This window comes from Schistocerca nitens, chromosome 5 (genome assembly GCF_023898315.1).
Source record: "Schistocerca nitens isolate TAMUIC-IGC-003100 chromosome 5, iqSchNite1.1, whole genome shotgun sequence".
In the NCBI taxonomy this organism is placed as follows: domain Eukaryota; kingdom Metazoa; phylum Arthropoda; class Insecta; order Orthoptera; family Acrididae; genus Schistocerca; species Schistocerca nitens.
In genome coordinates this window covers 458979432-458998699 of record NC_064618.1, presented here as the reverse complement: position 1 = coordinate 458998699, position 19268 = coordinate 458979432, and the positions used below count along the sequence as shown (strand labels likewise).

Below are 19268 nucleotides of genomic sequence, written 5' to 3'. Positions count from 1 at the left end.
TACACACACACATACCCACAAGAGAGAGAGGCACACGCATACTCCTGTCATTGCAGTGAGACTGATTACTGAGTATTGAGAGCAGTTGCTTGGATGGATGGAAATGAGGAGGAGAGAGGGAAGGATGCTCAAGGCAAGTGGGTGTAGTGGTATGGGGATAGTGTGAGCTAGGTCTTTCATCAGATGACTCAGCGACTGCACAACAAGGACGAGGAATTCAGGAGGAGGATCACATAGGGGATGGAGAAAGGGACATAGTAGGGCAGGAAAGGGGGGGGAAGGTGAAAATGAAGAGGGAGAGGCATGGAAAATGTGGAGGAGATAGTCTGCATGGAGGGTAGGGAAGTGGAGGCCTTGTGGGGAGGAAGTGGGGGGCAGGGGGGGGGGGTGCGTGTTGGGAGAAAGCAGAGCACGATTTGCAGCAGGTACTTCACTATGTGAGTTTCTTGGATACTCCCTTCTAGCACTAGTTTCTCTGAAGTATGCATGTGGGAATACTCTCTCCATCATTACCTGGACTCCTGTAATTCATGTGACCTAAACCTTTGCTAACCTGTCTTCTTCTGCCTCACATTATATTTTCTCTTCTCTCTTCTTTACACACCACTCTTTCCATTCCAGCAGGTTGTGCACTGTCTTCTCCTTCCATTCTCCCCCTCTCCTGTCCAATCCCCCAACCACTCAGGCTTCCCTCACCCTCACCACCCACGCAGGCTTCCCTCCTCCTAACCCCCACCAACCATGCAGGCTTCCCTCCTCCTAACCGCCACCAACCATGCAGGCTTCCCTCCTCCTAACCGCCACCAACCATGCAGGCTTCCCTCCTCCTAACCCCCACCACCCATGCAGGCTTCCCTTCCCCTCACCCCCACCACCACCACCACCACCACCACCACCACCACCACCACCACCACGGAGGCTTTCCACGCCTTCACCCACACCACCACAGAGGCTTTCCACGCCATCACCCACACCACCACAGACGTTTTGCACGCCCTCACCCACACCACCACAGAGGCATCCCACGCCCTCACCCCCACCACCATGCAGGCTTCCCACGCCCTCACCCCCACCACCCACACAAGCTTCCCTTCCCCTCACCCCCACCACCCACACAAGCTTCCCTTCCCCCCACCCCCACCACCACGGAGGCTTCCCACGCCCTCACCCCCGCCACCCACGGAAGCTTCCCACGCCCTCGCCCCCGCCACCCACGGAGGCTTCCCACGCCCTCGCCCCCGCCACCCACGGAGGCTTCCCACGCCCTCGCCCCCGCCACCCACGGAGGCTTCCCACGCCCTCGCCCCCGCCACCCACGGAGGCTTCCCACGCCTTCGCCCCCGCCACCCACGGAGGCTTCCGACCCCCTCGCCCCCACCACCCACGGAGGCTTCCCTCCCCCTCGCCACCACCACCCACGGAGGCTTCCCTCCCCTCACCCCCACCTCCCACAGAGGCTTCCCTCCCCTCACCCCCACCTCCCACGGAGGCTTCCCTCCCCTCACCCCCACCACCACAGAGGATTCCCTCCCCTCACCCCCACCACCACCACAGAGGCTTCCCTCCCCTCACCCTCACCACCCACGGTAGTGTTCCTCCCCTCACCCTACCACCCATGGTAGTGTTCCTCACCTCACCCATGGCGGCTTCCCTCCCCTCACCCCCCACCAACCACGGAGGCTTCCCTCCCCTCACCCCCACCAACCATTCCCTCCCCTCACCCCCCACCAACCACGGAGGCTTCCCTCCCCTCACCCCCCACCAACCACGGAGGCTTCCCTCCCCTCACCCCCCACCAACCACAGAGGCTTCCCTCCCCTCACCCCCCACCAACCACAGAGGCTTCCCTCCCCTCACCCCCCACCACCAACGGAGGCTTCCCACCCCCACCCTCTCCCCTCACCACCCATGGATGCTTCCCTCCCCCTCAACCCCACCACCCACATAAATTTCCTTACCCCTCACCCCCACCACCTATTTTCCAACCCTTCCACTCTCCCCCTTCTCTCACCTCCTCCTCCCCCACCACTCACCCCCTTCTCCCCCATTACCCCCTTCTCCACCATTACCCCCTTCTCCCCCATTACCCCCTTGTCCCCCATTACCCCCTTGTCCCCCATTACCCCCTTGTCCCCCATTACCCCCTTGTCCCCCATTACCCCCTTGTCCCCCATTACCCCCTTGTCCCCCATTACCCCCCCTCCCCCGTCACAACCCCTCCCCCGTCACCCCCCCTCCCCCGTCACCCCCTTTCCCCCGTTACCACCATCTCCCCCGTTACCACCATCTCCCCCGTTACCCCCATCTCCCCCGTTACCCCCATCTCCCCCGTTACCCCCATCTCCCCCGTTACCCCCATCTCCCCCGTTACCCCCATCTCCCCCGTTACCCCCATCTCCCCCGTTACCCCCATCTCCCCCGTTACCCCCATCTCCCCCGTTACCCCCATCTCCCCCGTTACCCCCATCTCCCCCGTTACCCCCATCTCCCCCGTTACCCCCATCTCCCCAATTACCCCCATCTCCCCCATTACCCCCCTCTCCCCCATTACCCCCCTCTCCCCCATTACCCCCCTCTCCCCCATTACCCCCTCTCCCCCATTACCCCCCTCTCCCCACGCCTCCTTCCCCCCGCCTCCTACCCCCGCCTCCTTCCCCCCCGCCTCCCCCCCCCGCCTCCTTCCCCCCCGCCTCCTTCCCCCCCGCCTCCTTCCCCCCCGCCTCCTTCCCCCCCGCCACCTTCCCCCCCGCCTCCTTCCCCCCCGCCTCCTTCCCCCCCGCCTCCTTCCCCCCCGCCTCCTTCCCCCCCGCCTCCTTACTTCCCCCCGCCTCCTTACTTCCCCCCCACCTCCTTACTTCCCCCCCGCCTCCTTACTTCCCCCCCGCCTCCTTACTTCCCCCCGCCTCCTTACTTCCCCCCCCCCGCCTCCTTACTTCCCCCCCGCCTACTACGACCCCCCCCGCCAACTTCCCCCCCGCTTACTTCCCCCCCCCCGCTTACTTCCCCCCCTTACTTCTCCCCCCGCCTACTTCTCCCCCCGCCTACTTCTCCCCCCGCCTACTTCCCGCCCACCAGCCTACTTCCCCCCCACCCGCCTACTTCCCCCCCACCCGCCTACTTCCCCCCCACCCGCCTACTTCCCCCCCACCCGCCTACTTCCCCCCACCCGCCTACTTCCCCCCACCCGCCTACTTCCCCCCCACCCGCCTACTTCCCCCCCACCCGCCTACTTCCCCCCCACCCGCCTACTTCCCCCCCACCCGCCTACTTCCCCCCCACCCACCTACTTCCCCCCCACCCGCCTACTTCCCCCCCACCCACCTACTTCCCCCCCACCAGCCTGCTTCCCCCCCCAACGCCTGCTTCCCCCCCAGCGCCTGCTTCCCCCCCAGCGCCTGCTTCCCCCCAGCGCCTGCTTCCCCCCAGCGCCTGCTTCCCCCCAGCGCCTGCTTCCCCCCAGCGCCTGTCGCCGCCCACGCGCCTCCCCCCCTCGCGCCTCCCCCCCCGCGCCTCCCCCCCCGCGCCTGCCGCCGCCCACGCGCCTCCCCCCACCGCGCCTCAGCCCCCCCCCCCCGCCTCACCCACCCCCCACGCCTCAGCCCCCCCCCCCGCCTCACCCACCCCCCACGCCTCACCCCCCGTGCCTCCCCCCGTGCCTCCCCCCGTGCCTCCCCCCGTGCCTCCCCCCGTGCCTCCCCCGCGCCTCATCCCCTGCGCATCCCCCCCACGCGTCGCACCCCGCGCCTCCCCCCTCCCGCGCCTCCCCCTCCCGCGCCTCCCCCTCCCGCGCCTCCCCCTCCCGCGCCTCCCCCTCCCGCGCCTCCCCCTCCCGCGCCTCCCCCTCCCGCGCCTCCCCCTCCCGCGCCTCCCCCTCCCGCGCCTCCCCCTCCCGCGCCTCCCCCTCCCGCGCCTCCCCCTCCCGCGCCTCCCCCTCCCGCGCCTCCCCCTCCCGCGCCTTCCCCCTCCCGCGCCTCCCCCTCCCGCGCCTCCCCCCTCCCGCGCCTCCCCCCTCCCGCGCCTCCCCCCCTCCCGCGCCACCCCCCCTCCCGCGCCACGCCCCCTCCCGCGCCACGCCCCCTCCCGCGCCACCCCCCCTCCCGCGCCTCCCCCCCTCCCGCGCCACCCCCCCTCCCGCGCCTCCCCCCCTCCCGCGCCTCCCCCCTCCCGCGCCTCCCCCCTCCCGCGCCTCCCCCCTCCCGCGCCTCCCCCCTCCCGCACCTCCCTCCCCGCGCCTCCCTCCCCGCGCCTCCCTCCCCGCGCCTCCCTCCCCGCGCCTCCCTCCCCGCGCCTGCCGCCGCCCCCGCGCCTCCCCCCCGCGCGCCTGCCGCCGCCCCCGCGCCTCCCCCCCCGCGCGCCTGCCGCCGCCCCCGCGCCTTCCCCCCGCGCGCCTGCCGCCGCCCCCGCGCCTCCACCCCGCGCGCCTGCCGCCGCCCCCGCGCCTCCCTCCCGCGCGCCTGCCGCTGCCCCCGCGCTCCTGCCGCCTCCCCCCCGCGCGCCTGCCGCCTCCCCCCCGCGCTCCTGCCGCCTCCCCCCCGCGCTCCTGCCGCCTCCCCCCCGCGCTCCTGCCGCCTCCCCCCCGCGCTCCTGCCGCCTCCCCCCCGCGCTCCTGCCGCCTCCCCCCCGCGCTCCTGCCACCCCCCCCCCCGCGTCTCTCCCCAGCGCCTCCCCCCGCCCCGCGCCTCCCCCCGCCCCGCGCCCCCTCCCGCCCCGCGCCTCCCCCCGCCCCGCGCCTCCCCCCGCCCCGCGCCTCCCCCCGCCCCGCGCCTCCCCCCGCCCCGCGCCCCCTCCCGCCCCGCGCCTCCCCCCGCCCCGCGCCTCCCCCCGCCCCGCGCCCCCTCCCGCCCCGCGCCTCCCCCCGCCCCGCGCCCGCTCCCACCCCGCGCCTCCCCCCGCCCCGCGCCTCCCCCCGCCCCGCGCTGCCTCCCACCGCCCCGCGCCCCCGCCCCGCGCCTCCACCCCCCGCCCCGCGCCTCCACCCCCCGCCCCGCGCCTCCACCCCCCGCCCCGCGCCTCCACCCCCCGCCCCGCGCCTCCACCCCCCGCCCCGCGCCTCCACCCCCCGCGCTTCCTCCCCCCCGGTCCTCCTTTCCCCCCGCACCTCGTTTCCCCCCCGCACCTCGTTTCCCCCCCCCCCCCCCCCCCGCACCTCCTTTCCCCCCCGCACCTCCTTTCCCCCCCGCACCTCCTTTCCCCCCCGCACCTCCTTTCCCCCCCGCACCTCCTTTCCCCCCCGCACCTCCTTTCCCCCCCGCACCTCCTTTCCCCCCACCTCCTTCCCCCCCCCGCCCCTCCTTTCCCCCCACCTCCTTTCCCCCCACCTCCTTTCCCCCCTGCGCCTCCTTTCCCCCCTGCGCCTCCTTTCCCCCCTGCGCCTCCTTTCCCCTCCTCCTGGCGCCCCCTTCCCCCTCCCCCTGGCGCCTCCTTTTCCCCCCCACGTGCCTCCTTTTCCCCCCCCCCACGTGCCCCCTTTCCACCCCTCGCCTTCTTCCCCCCGTCTCTCTCCCTCCTCACGCACTTTTCCCCCACCCACCTCATCTTCCTCTCTGCATCTCTCATGTGCTCTTCTCTTTGTGAACCCCTTTCATCTTGTGCACCTGCTAAGTTATCTGGTTAAAGACCTGCCTCAAACTATCTTACTACCCCTCCTTGCCTTGTGAATCCTTCCGTATCCCCCACCACCTTTATCTGCCCCGGTAGCTGCTCTCAAAAATCAATCAATAGCTAGTCTCGCCACAGGACTGTACCTCGTGGTGTCATTGTGGTTGCCTATGTGTACTTTCTCTAGAAAAACAGCAGGAACTCAAAGCTAGTGCAAATAGTGTTTGCTGGTACATGTTTCTATGCAAAATGCATCAGTCAGATATAGGCGAGTGGTTGCCTTCTTATTTTATGTAAAAAGAAAAATGAATGGGATATGCATACTATGAGCAACATACTGAACACAATATTGTAGCCAAGATACATATAAACTGAAATGTACTACAGAAGTAAATGTTTAAATGCTGACTAGTTCTGCAAATGGGCAGATTGTAAAGAATATGTGATGAGATAGTTATTCACATGGTTAAAAGAAATGAAAAATTTAACTTTACAGGGGCACTGTAATTCAGTAGCAGCAAAATAAAGAGAAGAAAATATAGCAGAAGAAGGTAGACTGGGGGACAGGAATAAAACCTGGTAAAATTTTGTGCAGAGCCCAAGTTAATCATTTTTAATAATTGGTTTAAGCATCACAAAAATTAGTTGTACATATGGAAGAGACATGTAGATACCAGAAGGTTTCTATAGATAATGTAATGCTAGGACAAATTTTGAAACCCGATTTTAAATTGCACAATAATTCCAAAACATTTGCATTTGTTACCATTATTTATTGGCTGTGAAATGAAGATTAAAAGACGAAATTGCGGAAAGATCGTATATTAAGGAGATGAGACCTGGATAAGATAAAAGAACTGTAGAGGTTTTCACGGGTTTCAAAGGGTTCATGTAGCAACAGTGGACTGTAGTCGGGGGGGGGGGGGGGGATAAAGAAACAGAAGATGAATGGTTAATGGTTAGCTTTGACAGATAAAATACTGAAGGCAGCAGAAGATGATGTGGGAAAATATGGAAAGCCCATTAGAAATTTTGGACAACACAGGATATGCTAAATTTAACTGATGCAAAAAAATGAAGCAATCAACAGGCTACAGGTGTCAAAAGATTTACGCAGCACAAAATAGCAAAGCAGGAATGGCTAGAGGAGAAATACAAAGCTGTAGAAGCATGTCTGAGTGCAGGAAAGATAGTGGCAAGATAGAAGCCACTTGTAGAAAAAATTACTCTCTTTTGCTGAAAAAGGAAGTACCTTGAAAGACGGAAGGAATACAGTAGTGGAAAAACTATGTGAAAACCTAGAGACAGTCAGATTACTCTGATCCTACAATCTTGTTGCTTCCATGTCACTGGCTAATGGGGACTACACCTGCAAATTATTTTCTTTTGGGGTGCAACTATACAGTCTTACTGTATTTACTACATCAAAGGGATCTGTGGTCGAGCAGCAGGATATACTTTTGAGTGTGTTTCATATCAATAATTGTGCCAAAGTGTATGAAGATGAAACAGTAAAAGGATTTTTCGTAATCAGTTGCAACTAAAGTAAACAACAAATACCATTGAATGGAAAATCAGTGTGAAAATATATTGTACATTCTAGAACAAAACTGATCCCACAAGGTAAGGGAAACAACAGAAGAATGAATATAATAGGAGCCACGAACTGGCCTCAGGACATGCAGCATTTTTCGTCATTTGTATGATCATGGTAAATACAAGGAGCTGCAAATCCAAATAACGAATATTATGTAATTTCTGTACAGGAGAGGACAGTTTAATTGAATGTTGCCGCCTGGTTAAGGCAGATAAATACGTTATCGCAGTGCCTCTCTTGTTAAGAAGACAAAGCAATGTTTTATACCGCATGTTGCTTTTCATCTGTTTACCATGTAGGACATAACGGTTACCTGCCTGAGTGAGCTAAAGCTTTCCTTCACTCTGCTGCATAGGTTACAATTAATTTGCAGATGTCATTACCCACAGAAGAAGGCGTCAGACTGATTTCGCAGCCTCTTCCGTATTATGAGCTGTGTTCTTCCTTCATTGGGTACTACTCGTACATATAGTTGCTGTCGCCATAAACTCTTCTTTGGCTTTTGTCGTGGCACGTGCGCATACACATTAGCGATTTCTTAAGTCGTCCCTATATAAAATGGGAACACGAACTTCGACATCAAGTATGACGAATTTTGCGACATCATAACGTCTGAAACATTTGCTAGCTTAGACCGTTGATAAATAGACTGCCCAAGGCATCATTGCACTGAACGTAACATCACGATCAGCTGCTGGGTGGATACCGGCTGTAGTCGGATTATGGACCTGATGTTAATTTTTCCTTATTATACTCTGGTGTTTTCAATCTTTTTATTATAATGGTGAAGTCTCGTGCAGCGTATGGTTACACGAAAAAAATGTGTCAAACACAGGTGTAAGACACCCTATAACAGCTGCCTCTGGATGACGGGGTTCTGGTTTAGATTCACAGCCAGGTTGGTAATTTTCTCTGCCCGGGAGCTGTGTTGTACTCACCATTTCGTCATCAAAAATGGTTCAAATGGCTCTGAGCACTATGGGACTTAACTGCTGTGGTTATCAGTCCCCTAGAACTTAGAACTACTTAAACCTAACTAACCTAAGGACAGCACACACATCCATGCCCGAGGCAGGATTCGAACCTGCGACCGTAGCGGTCACGCGGTTCCAGACTGTAGCGCCTAGAAACGCACTATCATCATCATCATCATCACCACCACCATTCGTGGCAGTGGCTAGATTGGACTGTGTAAAAATTGGGCCCCTGTACGGTGTAACGCCGCTTCCTTTGGACGATAAATGAAGAATATAAAAATAGTACCCGAAAGTCCCCAAAAATCGTTCCAAATTTAATAAAAAAAAAGGAAAAAAACAAAGTCCCTTTTGGAATAATGTTGCTTGAGTAGTAGCACGTAGATAGAAAAGAAATTCAGTACGAAGTAGCGTAGTGTTTTGAAAAAGAAAGAAATAAAAAAGATAGAATCCGATTAGTTTCAAAATAAAATCATAGTAGATCGCAAAGTACCATAATTAGAAATCACGTAGTAGGACGAACGATCTCAAAGAATACTCCTTATGAGTACTCTTTGAGAATCATGTGTAATACCTAAGAAAGAGCCATGCACTGTTACTGTGTTACGAGAGTTTGCCGGAGCAAGTCGTACCTCAGCGTGTGCTCGTACACGTGGGCGCGACGAGATTGTTTTTTGAACGCTAAAGATTTGCGATCTACTACGACGTGCTGAACTTGTAAGAAGTAAATCAGTAACTTCAAATAGGATGTCATGTAGAATCCAGATAGTGAAAGATTCGAAATTGTCTTAAATTGAGTATTTTAATAAAAGACTGGACATTACCCAAAGTTAGAAACTATTAATGATGGACCGATGTAGAGACTAAACTTTGAAACCGAATTGCGAGAAAAGAATTAACTTTCGTAAAATCAGTTAATGGAGTCTGGAACTTACATAATATCTTGGACTGAAGTATATGTCATTAATTCCACCCAGATAGGAAAAGCTACTTCCTTGCGGCAATGTTAGGATGTGAAAATAATGCAGTAAACCAGCATTAAATGTTATTACTGCGTTAATAACTTCTTTCAATCCCTTCAATATTGTGTACTCAGTAAATAATCATCTGTGCGATGACATTGATTGTCCAAGGAACGCGGCGTGCGTAAGTACTCTTTGCCGCATTAGCAAATTATCACACTGTTACGAACTATTAGGCTCTAATAAACTGAAAAACTTTAGTGGAGATATTGGTGTTGTGTATGTACTGAAGCTATGATTAATACCGGAATGGGAACTGATATATCCCTTTGTGTAGCTGTGTTTAAATACGCCGGGGAGCACGTAATTGCTTGACCTGATCGAGACAAATAATACGCACTCTGGGATTTCAGCGCAGCCCAAATAGATTTTTTATATAACAATATATACAGCTCTGCCGGCCTGTGTGGCCGAGCGGTTCTAGGTGCTTCAGTCTGGAACCGCGCGACCGCTACGGTCGCAGGTTCGAATCCTGCCTCGGGCATGGATGTGTGTGATGTCCGTAGGTTAGTTTGGTTTAAGTAGTGAGTTCTAGGGGACTGATGACCTCAGATGTTAAGTCCCGTAGTGCTCAGAGCCATTTGAACCAATTTTATACAGCTCTACCGCTAGTTAGCCAGATTGCGACGTTATAATGGGCGCTGATGACTGCGCAGTTGAGTGCCCCACAAAACCAGACATCGTCATCACTGTGTATACAGTACAACTCTTCATGTTGTTTCCGTTATCGTAAGACTGTCCCTGGAAGTCTGCAAGTGGTATGCCTATGTTATGTACCTTCTGAAGTAACAATTCTGATATACCTTTTCCAGTTGTGTCATTCAGTTGGAAAAAAAAAAATCTTCTTTTGCAGCTGGTTTGGAAAACACATCTATCACTCTTAAAACCACGCTTAGTTGCTCCTTGAGCCTTAAATCTGGTGTACAGTCCAATATTATCGAATAATATTTGAGTATGGTATTCTTCATGATAGATATGATCTCATCAGAAATTATGTTGATTTCATATTGTATGCCCTTACTTGAGTAAGTAACCAGTCTTACAGGTCTAGACACACGGTTATTATGATCTGTGGCAGTGATATTTTTCATGTCTGGTGCAAAGTGAGTTTTTGCGAATAAATATTTTTTCGTTAACACATTATACCGGACGGCTATGAAATTATTTGTTGTAGGCAAGTCGCCTACATAATTAGTGACCTCCGATTAAGAAACTTTAAACCTTGCGTTAGCTACGTCGAACATTAACTGCAAAAGCAATGAACGACGACGGCAAACGATACGGTTCGATAACGGAAGAAATTCATAGGCTTCAGAACGAGATAGTAACTTTACAGTTGCATATTTCGAAAGATATGAACTTCAAGCATATACCGGACCAAAGGAATGACGTTGGTTAAACAACCATGGCACACACCAGCAAAGCAACATCATCGGAAACTGGGACTACTGCAGCACAACCACAGCAAGTAACAGAAATGGAACTGCCTGCTGGTTTCAACGCTTCAACAACTCAACGGTTGCAATCACGAGCCTTCTCAGCCACACACATGGTTCGCGGTAATGGAAAATATATTTCTACAACAAAGAATAGTCAGTGATCACGAGAAGTTCACCTTGGTGATAAGTAATTTGGACCATCAGACCTCGGCTTTGATATCTGACATTATAGTGAACCCACCTACAGAAGGAGCATACTGTAGACTGAAAGAAGAATTAATTTCTCGGTGTGTGAAGTCAGTCGACCTCAGAGTCAAACAAGTACTGTAGCAAGAGAAACGGGGAGATAGGACCCCGTCAGAATACTGGCGTCATTTACGCAGCCTGGCAGATAGTTCGACAGTCTCTGATAGACTGTTACTCCACGTATGGCAACATCAGCTACCAACGCAAGTAAGAACTACACGAGCTATATACGACGCAAGATCAGTTTACAAACTGCTGATTGCTGCAGACAGAATCTACGAGACGCATGAGCCTACTGCAACAGTCGCAATGACGTCGACAGATGCCACGTACGATAACTACCATTACCAGCAAGACTAAACTGACGATATAACAGTGAACTGTGCCGCGATCGCAACGCGACAAACAACAAAAAGTTCAAACGAAATTAGAGATTTAAAAACTGCAATAGAGGATTTGCGAACGAAGCTAAGCACGCTACGGCGATCACAAGTTATCTTTAAGCGCAAGAGAGACCGGGCTGGGCGTGAAACACGAAATCAACAAGAGAACGAGCGTAAGGTGTGTTGGTACCATAAACGTTTTGGGAGAGATGGTACAAGATGTACATCACCGTACCCCTACTCAGACAACCAAGGTATGTACAGAAACAGTGCAGTGTTCTCATGTCAGCGACAGCAACCTTCAATACATATGCCTCCTGCTTCGAAAAGATTGTATGTATCAGACGTACTTACGGGTACAAGGTTTTTGGTGGATACCGGGTCAGACATTAGTTCGCTTCCTGTCAGCCATGTGCCACACAACGAAAAAGACATACAGCCGCGTTTGAAGGCAGTGAATAACTCGGTGATTAACACGTACGGATGTAAAGTGTGCAAGGTTGATGTGGGTTGTTCCAAACAATTTACCTGGTCTCTTGTGATAGCTGGTGTATCAGAACCTATTTTGGGTGCTGATTTTCTGGCACATTTCCAGTTGGCGGTCGACGTACAAGGAAAACGTTTGTTAAATCTGACAGACAACAGTGCAATATCAAGCACTGAAGGGCACACAACTTGTGAGAAGCTACAGGCGATTGGCAACTCTGTAGCCGAAAAGCTACATGACGAAGAAAAGAATCGGAGATGATGTGAGAGACAGACGTAAGTTAAACATAGTACGGTTCACTATATTCGTACCACGCCAGGACAACCAGTTTCACGACGAGCACGTAGTATCGCACCAGAGAGATTGACAGAAACAAAGGCGATATTCGAGGAAATGTTACAGTTGGGAATAATTCGGCGGTCAGACAGTCCGTGGTCTTCACCCCTACACTTAGTACGTAAGAAAGATGGATCATGGAGACCGTGTGAGGATTACCGAGCATTAAACTCAAGAACCATTCCAGATAGATACCCAGTACCTAATATACAGGACTTCACATGTGCTTTGGCCAGCGCGAAAATTTTTAGCGTCCTCGATTGCAAGAAAGCATACAACCAGATACCGGTGGCTCCAAGAGATGTTCAGAACACAGCAGTGATTACACCATTTGGATTATTCGAGTTTTTATTTCTGCCTTTTGGCCTTAAGAATGTAGCACAGACTTGGCAGCGTTTTATCGACGAAGTGATAAAGGGATTAACATTTTGCTTTGCTTATCTTGATGACATCTTGGTTTTCTCTCCGGATAGTCAAACACATGAACAGCATCTGTGTCAACTTCGCAAGCGTCTATCTGACTATGGAGTCGTTTTAAACGAAAATAAATGCATCATGCACAAGAACCAAGTCACTTTCCTCGGCCATACTGTGTCATCAGAAGGTATATTGCCTCTGCCAGAGAAAATCGCGGCGATACAGGCCCTTCCGAAATCGACAAACTACCAAGAGCTACGACGATACATGGGAGTAATAAATTTTTATAGACGTCATCTGCCAGCAACGGCTACGGTGCAAGCACCACTCACTGATGCACTCAAAGGACGCGATGCCAAAGGCCGACGAATAATTAAGTGGACACAAGAAATGGACAAAGCATTTAATGATCTTCAAGCAAGCCTCAGGAAAGCAGTGTTGCTCGCTCACCCAGTTCACTACGCACAGCTAGCTATTGTTGTAGACGCGAGCCAGTCAGCAGTAGGGGCGGCACTGCACCAGTGTGTAGAAGGACAATGGCAACCACTACGGTTTTTCTCTAAAAAGTTACAGACTGCACAACAGTAGTGGAGCATGTATGACAGATCTACGATCTATGAAGCAATTCGATACTTCCGCCCACAAATAGAGGCTAGACCAGTGGCTGTGTTTACAGACCACAAACCCGTAACATCAGTAGCAGGGCAACCTTCATTCGACGACACGCTGCATTGTTGCCAAATTTATTCAAGATGGTGGCGATGACGTCATCCAATATGGCGGCATGTAGACTTGGCAACAGTGCATGACGTCATCCAAGATGGCGGATTTTGGCGGGAAAATCGGCCAATTGTGCTATGCCCACTAACCTAACCCTCGAGAAAAGATTGCGTAAGTTTGAATTTTGGCAGGGGAAATAGACCAATTGGGCTACGTCCACTAACCTAAACCTCCAGAAGAAAAATATGGCGGGAAGTTTGAATTCCAACAGGATAATGCATGCAAAACCGTACTTGTCTTTATTGTTATTCATTATTATTGGTTATCATTTATTAACATTTATTATCGCCGGCCGTGGTGGTCTAGCGGTTCTGGCGCTGCAGTCCGGAACCGCGGGACTGCTACGGTCGCAGGTTCGAAACCTGCCTCGGGCATGGGTGTGTGTGATGTCCTTAGGTTAGTTAGGTTTAAGTAGTTCTAAGTTCTAGGGGATGTATGACCTAAGATGTTGAGTCCCATAGTGCTCAGAGCCATTTGAACCATTTTCGAACATTTATTATCATTCATTACCATTTATTATGATTTATTAATACTGATTATTATTGACCTGCCTCCACTAGAAAATTCCCTCCAAATACAAATTCCAACACGACAATGGCTGCAAAACCTTACTTTTATTTATTATTATTCATTATCATTTATTAACATTCATTGTCATTTATTATTATTATTATTATTATTTATTATTTATTATTATTGGCCTACCTCCTCTAGAAAATTGCTCCAAATTCAAATTCCAACATGATAATGTCTCGAAAACTGTACTTCTACTTATTATTATGATTTATTATTTATTCAAGATATCCGATTTTCTCGGCGAGAAAACCATTTTTCTTACATCCATAACAAAAATCTATCGCAAGTTCAAATCCCAACACCATAATCGATCATACGTACGAATTTTCGCCGTCACTTATCTTTTTTCACTTATCAAAATCATGTCAAATAATAAAGTACACTTATTCTAACTTATGTCACATCCGTTGATTTTGCGGGGGGTTAAGGGACTGAAGTCTTTATTTCAAGCAGTACAGTCATCACTTGTACTCCAACACAATCAATACACATCGTCGAGATCCTAGTGCAGTCGCCCCGACGTCCACTCTACAACTGAATTAGCTGAAATCGTCGCCGCACCTGGCCCCATCCCCCAGGCGCCACGGTCGCCAAGCGGGCGGCCGCATAGTCTCGCGCGCCACAGGTATAAGGGAGCTCTGGCCCCGCCGGCCAGCGGGCGTGCTGTGGCCTACGGCAATGCATTTGGGGCGGTCCGCGCTAGCCACTTGACCGGCGATCACTCCCACGTCGTAAACATGTTTTCGCTGAACACGCTGGAACTTGCCGAGTTTGACGTCACAGCGGTCCCTTGTGCGCTCACCACGTGTATTCGTCGCCTCCGCACGTTTCCCGCCAAAATTGTTTTCCTCCAAGATGAATCACACAACGGTCGGTCGTTCCCTGCCACACTTTTGGCGCCAAAGTTGTTTTCCTGGGCACGTTCAAACCTGTCGATGCCGTCCGCTCACCGTCCACCACATGTCCTTGTGTGACCGAGAACGCAGTGCTACACTTTTGGCACCAAAGTTTGCTCGACAGTGGAATCCGCCATGACTGTATAACAGCACGTTTGGCTCAAATGGCTCTGAGCACTATGGGACTCAACATCTTAGGTCATAAGTCCCCTAACAGCACGTTTGGTCGGCACTAGAACGTTTGCTAATCGACTCTCTCTCGTGCGCGCGTTTTAACTGGACACTTGCCGCGCCGCCGCCCCACTTACGTCACAAACCCTCCATACACACGACGGACATAGCCTTCTGTAAATACGCTAACTCAAACATCGCTCATCTAACCTATCAATTACCTAAGTACTTAATGCCATTTCAGTTTTAATCATATTAAATAATTCAATTTACAATTTCATATACGTATGCAAACGTGTTCAAGTACCTAATTTCAACTACTTTTCGAGGACCAGACAGCCACCTCTTCCTAGGAACAAGAACTGAGTTTGAATTCAGGCTGTAAAGAAAGGTCACTTCCGCTTTCTCTACCAACCTAAGAAAATTGTTGGAAAGAAAGGGCGCTTGTACTAACCTCAGCCACCCGACCGCCACTTCCTCCTAGGAACCAGAGCCAAGACTAAATTCTGCCAGTAAACAAAGCAAAGCAGTAAACAAAGCAAACGAAGCTCATCACCACTAAATTAAGCCACTAGGACTCAACCTCTTCCTATGCATTTCGGGTAAAAGGACTCACCCTGCGCTAGGCCCATGGATGGAGGAACGAATTTACTTTATTTAGGAATGGAGTGTATGCATCACACCGACATGTCCCACACCATACAGACCCACAAAACACGCCTACATAACTCATTTATAAAGCTGTAGAGACACGCTTGCTAATTGTAAACAGTTAAAAATAACGCATGGCACAGCCTACAGACATGCGAACCGCTTGTAAATAATGCATAACATTTACGCCCAAACAGCCAAACAACTCCTAATTTTCGAAAATAATTTCAGTGCATAGGCTGATGGAAGGAGGAAGGACATATCTTATTGAAACTTTTGCTTCTCATAGGTTTCGATATGTAAGGCTGACCTAAGGCAGGTTCTGAACTCCAGTACTGCACTACACTTGGCAACACAACCACACCCATCAAGATATTCATTACAATCCAGACCTGTAAATCCTCTACAGATAAATTTGTCCAGTTATTTGTCGACTCATCCACAGTCTGACCAGATTGCCGTTATTGCGCAAAAAACTGCTCAGACTGCGCTGTGCTGCTCGGGAAAGTAAGGAAGGACTGCACTCTATTTATTTAAAACCCTTTTATTTAGTCGTGGAGTATATTTGTCACAAAACACCCGTACTGATCCGACTGTGGTCATCTGACACAGGCCACAAACACGTAAACAACTCCTAATTTCACCACACAATAGCAAACTGCTCTTAAATAATGCAGTACACAATATCCGCAGACGAGCTCTGTACTCTTAAACTCGACGCTGCGAAAAACTTACTGCGGTCACGGAAAACCAATCACTCTGATCTGCGCTGCAGGTGCGTGTTATCATTGACAACACACTATTTATTATTTCAAACAACTTATTTAACCATATAGTATATGTATCACGCTATCACAAAACACCCACCCAGATGTGCCCTAGGCCATGTCGCACAGCCCACAGACGCACTCAATCATAATTTCACTACACACAATAGCAAACTGCTACTAAATAATTCTTCACACTGATGTGTAGATACGCTCAATACTCGTAAACTATCCAAATAACGCATAGCAGAGCCTGCAGATCCGCTCGCAAAATAACTCATATAGGTACGAAAAGCGGTTCGGTACGCTTTCAACTACCTAGTTTCAACTACTTTTCAAGGTCATCCAACGGCTCAGTTCCACTTCCGAAATACAGGCTCATAGATCGTTGTATATGGGAAATGTCTTAAGATTTTCGCTAGCTTAACAAATAAGAGAGGTCTAAATTCTCGTATAAAATATTTATTACCTTTGCATATTCATCTACACACAGAAAACAACTCTTTCTTTATTTTTCTTAGGTGTAGTTTTAATAACACTTGTTTTATGGCTTTAACTATTAGCTCTGTTCCTTCCTGCAGCTCTTCTAGGCGAGAGCATTCGGGGATTTTAAGTTTTCCTCGTATCTCCTCCATGACGCTACAAAAATGGTTCAAATGGCTCTGAGCACTATGGGACTCAACTTCTGAGGTCATTAGTCCCCTAGAACTTAGAACTAGTTAAACCTAACTAACCTAAGGACATCACACACATCCATGCCCGAGGCAGGATTCGAACCTGCGACCGTAGCGGTATCGCGGTTCCAGACTGCAGCGCCTAGAACCACACGGCCACTTCGGCCGGCATGACGCTTCAGGTAAAGCGTTCCACGTCTTCCTGTGTGTATGTTGGCAACTCTTCTGCTCCACATTCTTGCAGGATTTCTGTGTAGAACATTAAGTTTACAACTTTTGCAAACGAGTGTCCATTAAATGTAGTTATTCGATCAGTTTTAAACTCTACAAATGGCTGTTCTGTTGCTAGGTGGACAACATCTAGTTCGCCACACTTAGATATAATATAACCATCCTTTTTAAGCCGATCCAAATGGGAACAGAGCTTAATGAACACATTTTTCGTGTATCCCTTGAGATAGTAAACGTTCTCAACTCCACTGATTCCGGCCAGTACTCCAACACGTGACCAGTTTCCATGGCTGTTTACTGTAAATGCCAATATTTTGTATTCCCCCCTTGTAGAGAGATTTTTCCATACACTGTGTTTACCTGGCCTGCACATCTGCAATAGCCTCCTCCTTTTCCATTTGCAGCTTATATTCTTCCTTTGTGGCAGCTGTCTTCTCTGTATACTATAGTTTTCTTTTCTTTAGCTCGATGTCATCCATTTCCTGTTTCCTTTTTCGTGCACATGAAACATTAACCGCACTTAAAAGAGTAATTTCTTTAATGGGGAATGGTTTAAGTCTGTGTGATACATTTACTCTTTTTCTTAAGACTTTGGGTATAACATTATTTGTAGGGACCAGTCCCAATTCGGCGATATCTATATCGTATGGTATTGTGGAGAACAGGGTTCTATATTGAGAAAAATCAGTTTCTCCTGCTTTAACATAACACTTCTGCGTAACACTAATATTGTCTTTGTGCGAGTCTGTGTTAAGAACCCCTACGTAGTTTACAGGTAGATAATTAAAACTGTATGCAGACAGAGCATAACTTATAAGCTTTTCTCGGTCCTGAGAGTCCGGCAGACCTACGTGCACACCAGTCAATTTTCGAATGTCCTTATTACCACAGTAGACAAATTGGAGAACGTCGTTGAACACCACACAGCAACTGTTCTGTAAATTATCAGTTAGCCGACACCACATAGACGCAATTGGCACAGAGTAAAGTGGAGCACATTGTAAATACCGCTTGTTAGTGTCTAATACACGTAAACAGCTCTGCACTGGGTCGAACACACGATCCATTCTGTAGTTGTATATATTAGCCTCACCTTACGCGAACCTGCATGCTACAGTAAAATTCCACTTGGCTTTTGTCACACCCCACACATCGTTCGGCTGATCCCATTTCCAGATCTTCGCGCATCTGATATCTGCAATTTAAATCCGAGAAAGACATATCCATTACTTTCTGCAGCCTGTTTAGAAACAGGACGACCTCATTTACTGCAACAGGACCTTGTCTTGACCATTCGCCGGAAATGCGAGCACTGTTGGCGGCATTTCAAAGCCACATATCTGTCCACCTAAACAGCCGTCCACTCAGCCCCAGGACCAGCATGCCTGCTCTCCAGCTATTGTCTAACCACATACACTGCACAAATGGATTCCTGAATAGCGCAGATCTCTATCCTCCCCTACATCTCCAACTAGACATGTAAACACTGTCTCTCCCCCAGCCAACAAACCCCACATCATTCACGCTGCGCTGACAATTTCCACTCACAAATTTTAAACACTCTCATATATAAAAGCCTATTCACTCCTGCCAAAACTCACTTAATAATAAAAAGCATTCTCCCTTTCTAAGCATTTAGAACAACTAGACGAACCTAATTCCAAGCAGAAGTCATACAAATGATTAAAAAGAAAAGAAGACCTCAATTTTTGATACAGTCATAGATGAGTCACGTCATCCACTCGCTCAGTCCTTCAACACACACTTTCACAGAACTTGTTCTACTTAGATGCCCCCCCCCCCCCCAATCTCGTTATAATAATTTTGTACAAGCATTTACACCCCCCACATACAACCCAGCTCAAGAGAACATAATAATTCCTTTTTCCACATGTAGTCATAATCGGTGAACGATTAAACGTACTAAATTACGAGTACATGTAGTCAAATAAGCAAATACTTTTACCTACATACACACCCCTCTCACGGAGTATAGGGCATTTAATATTATATACTTAAACAC

The 19268-nt window shown here is 50.7% G+C and overlaps 1 protein-coding gene across 1 annotated transcript in view; it reads left to right on the top strand.

Moving 5' to 3' along the window:
• Nucleotides 1–843: 843 nt before the first annotated feature.
• LOC126260528 (basic proline-rich protein-like) overlaps nt 844–19268 on the top strand; it is an 86361-nt gene continuing 67936 nt past the window's right edge. The window contains exons 1-3 of the mRNA XM_049957861.1: nt 844–919; nt 3066–3131; nt 3824–5061. Of these exons, the coding sequence (XP_049813818.1) occupies nt 844–919; nt 3066–3131; nt 3824–5061 (1380 nt within the window). The remainder of the gene's footprint in view (nt 920–3065; nt 3132–3823; nt 5062–19268) is intronic.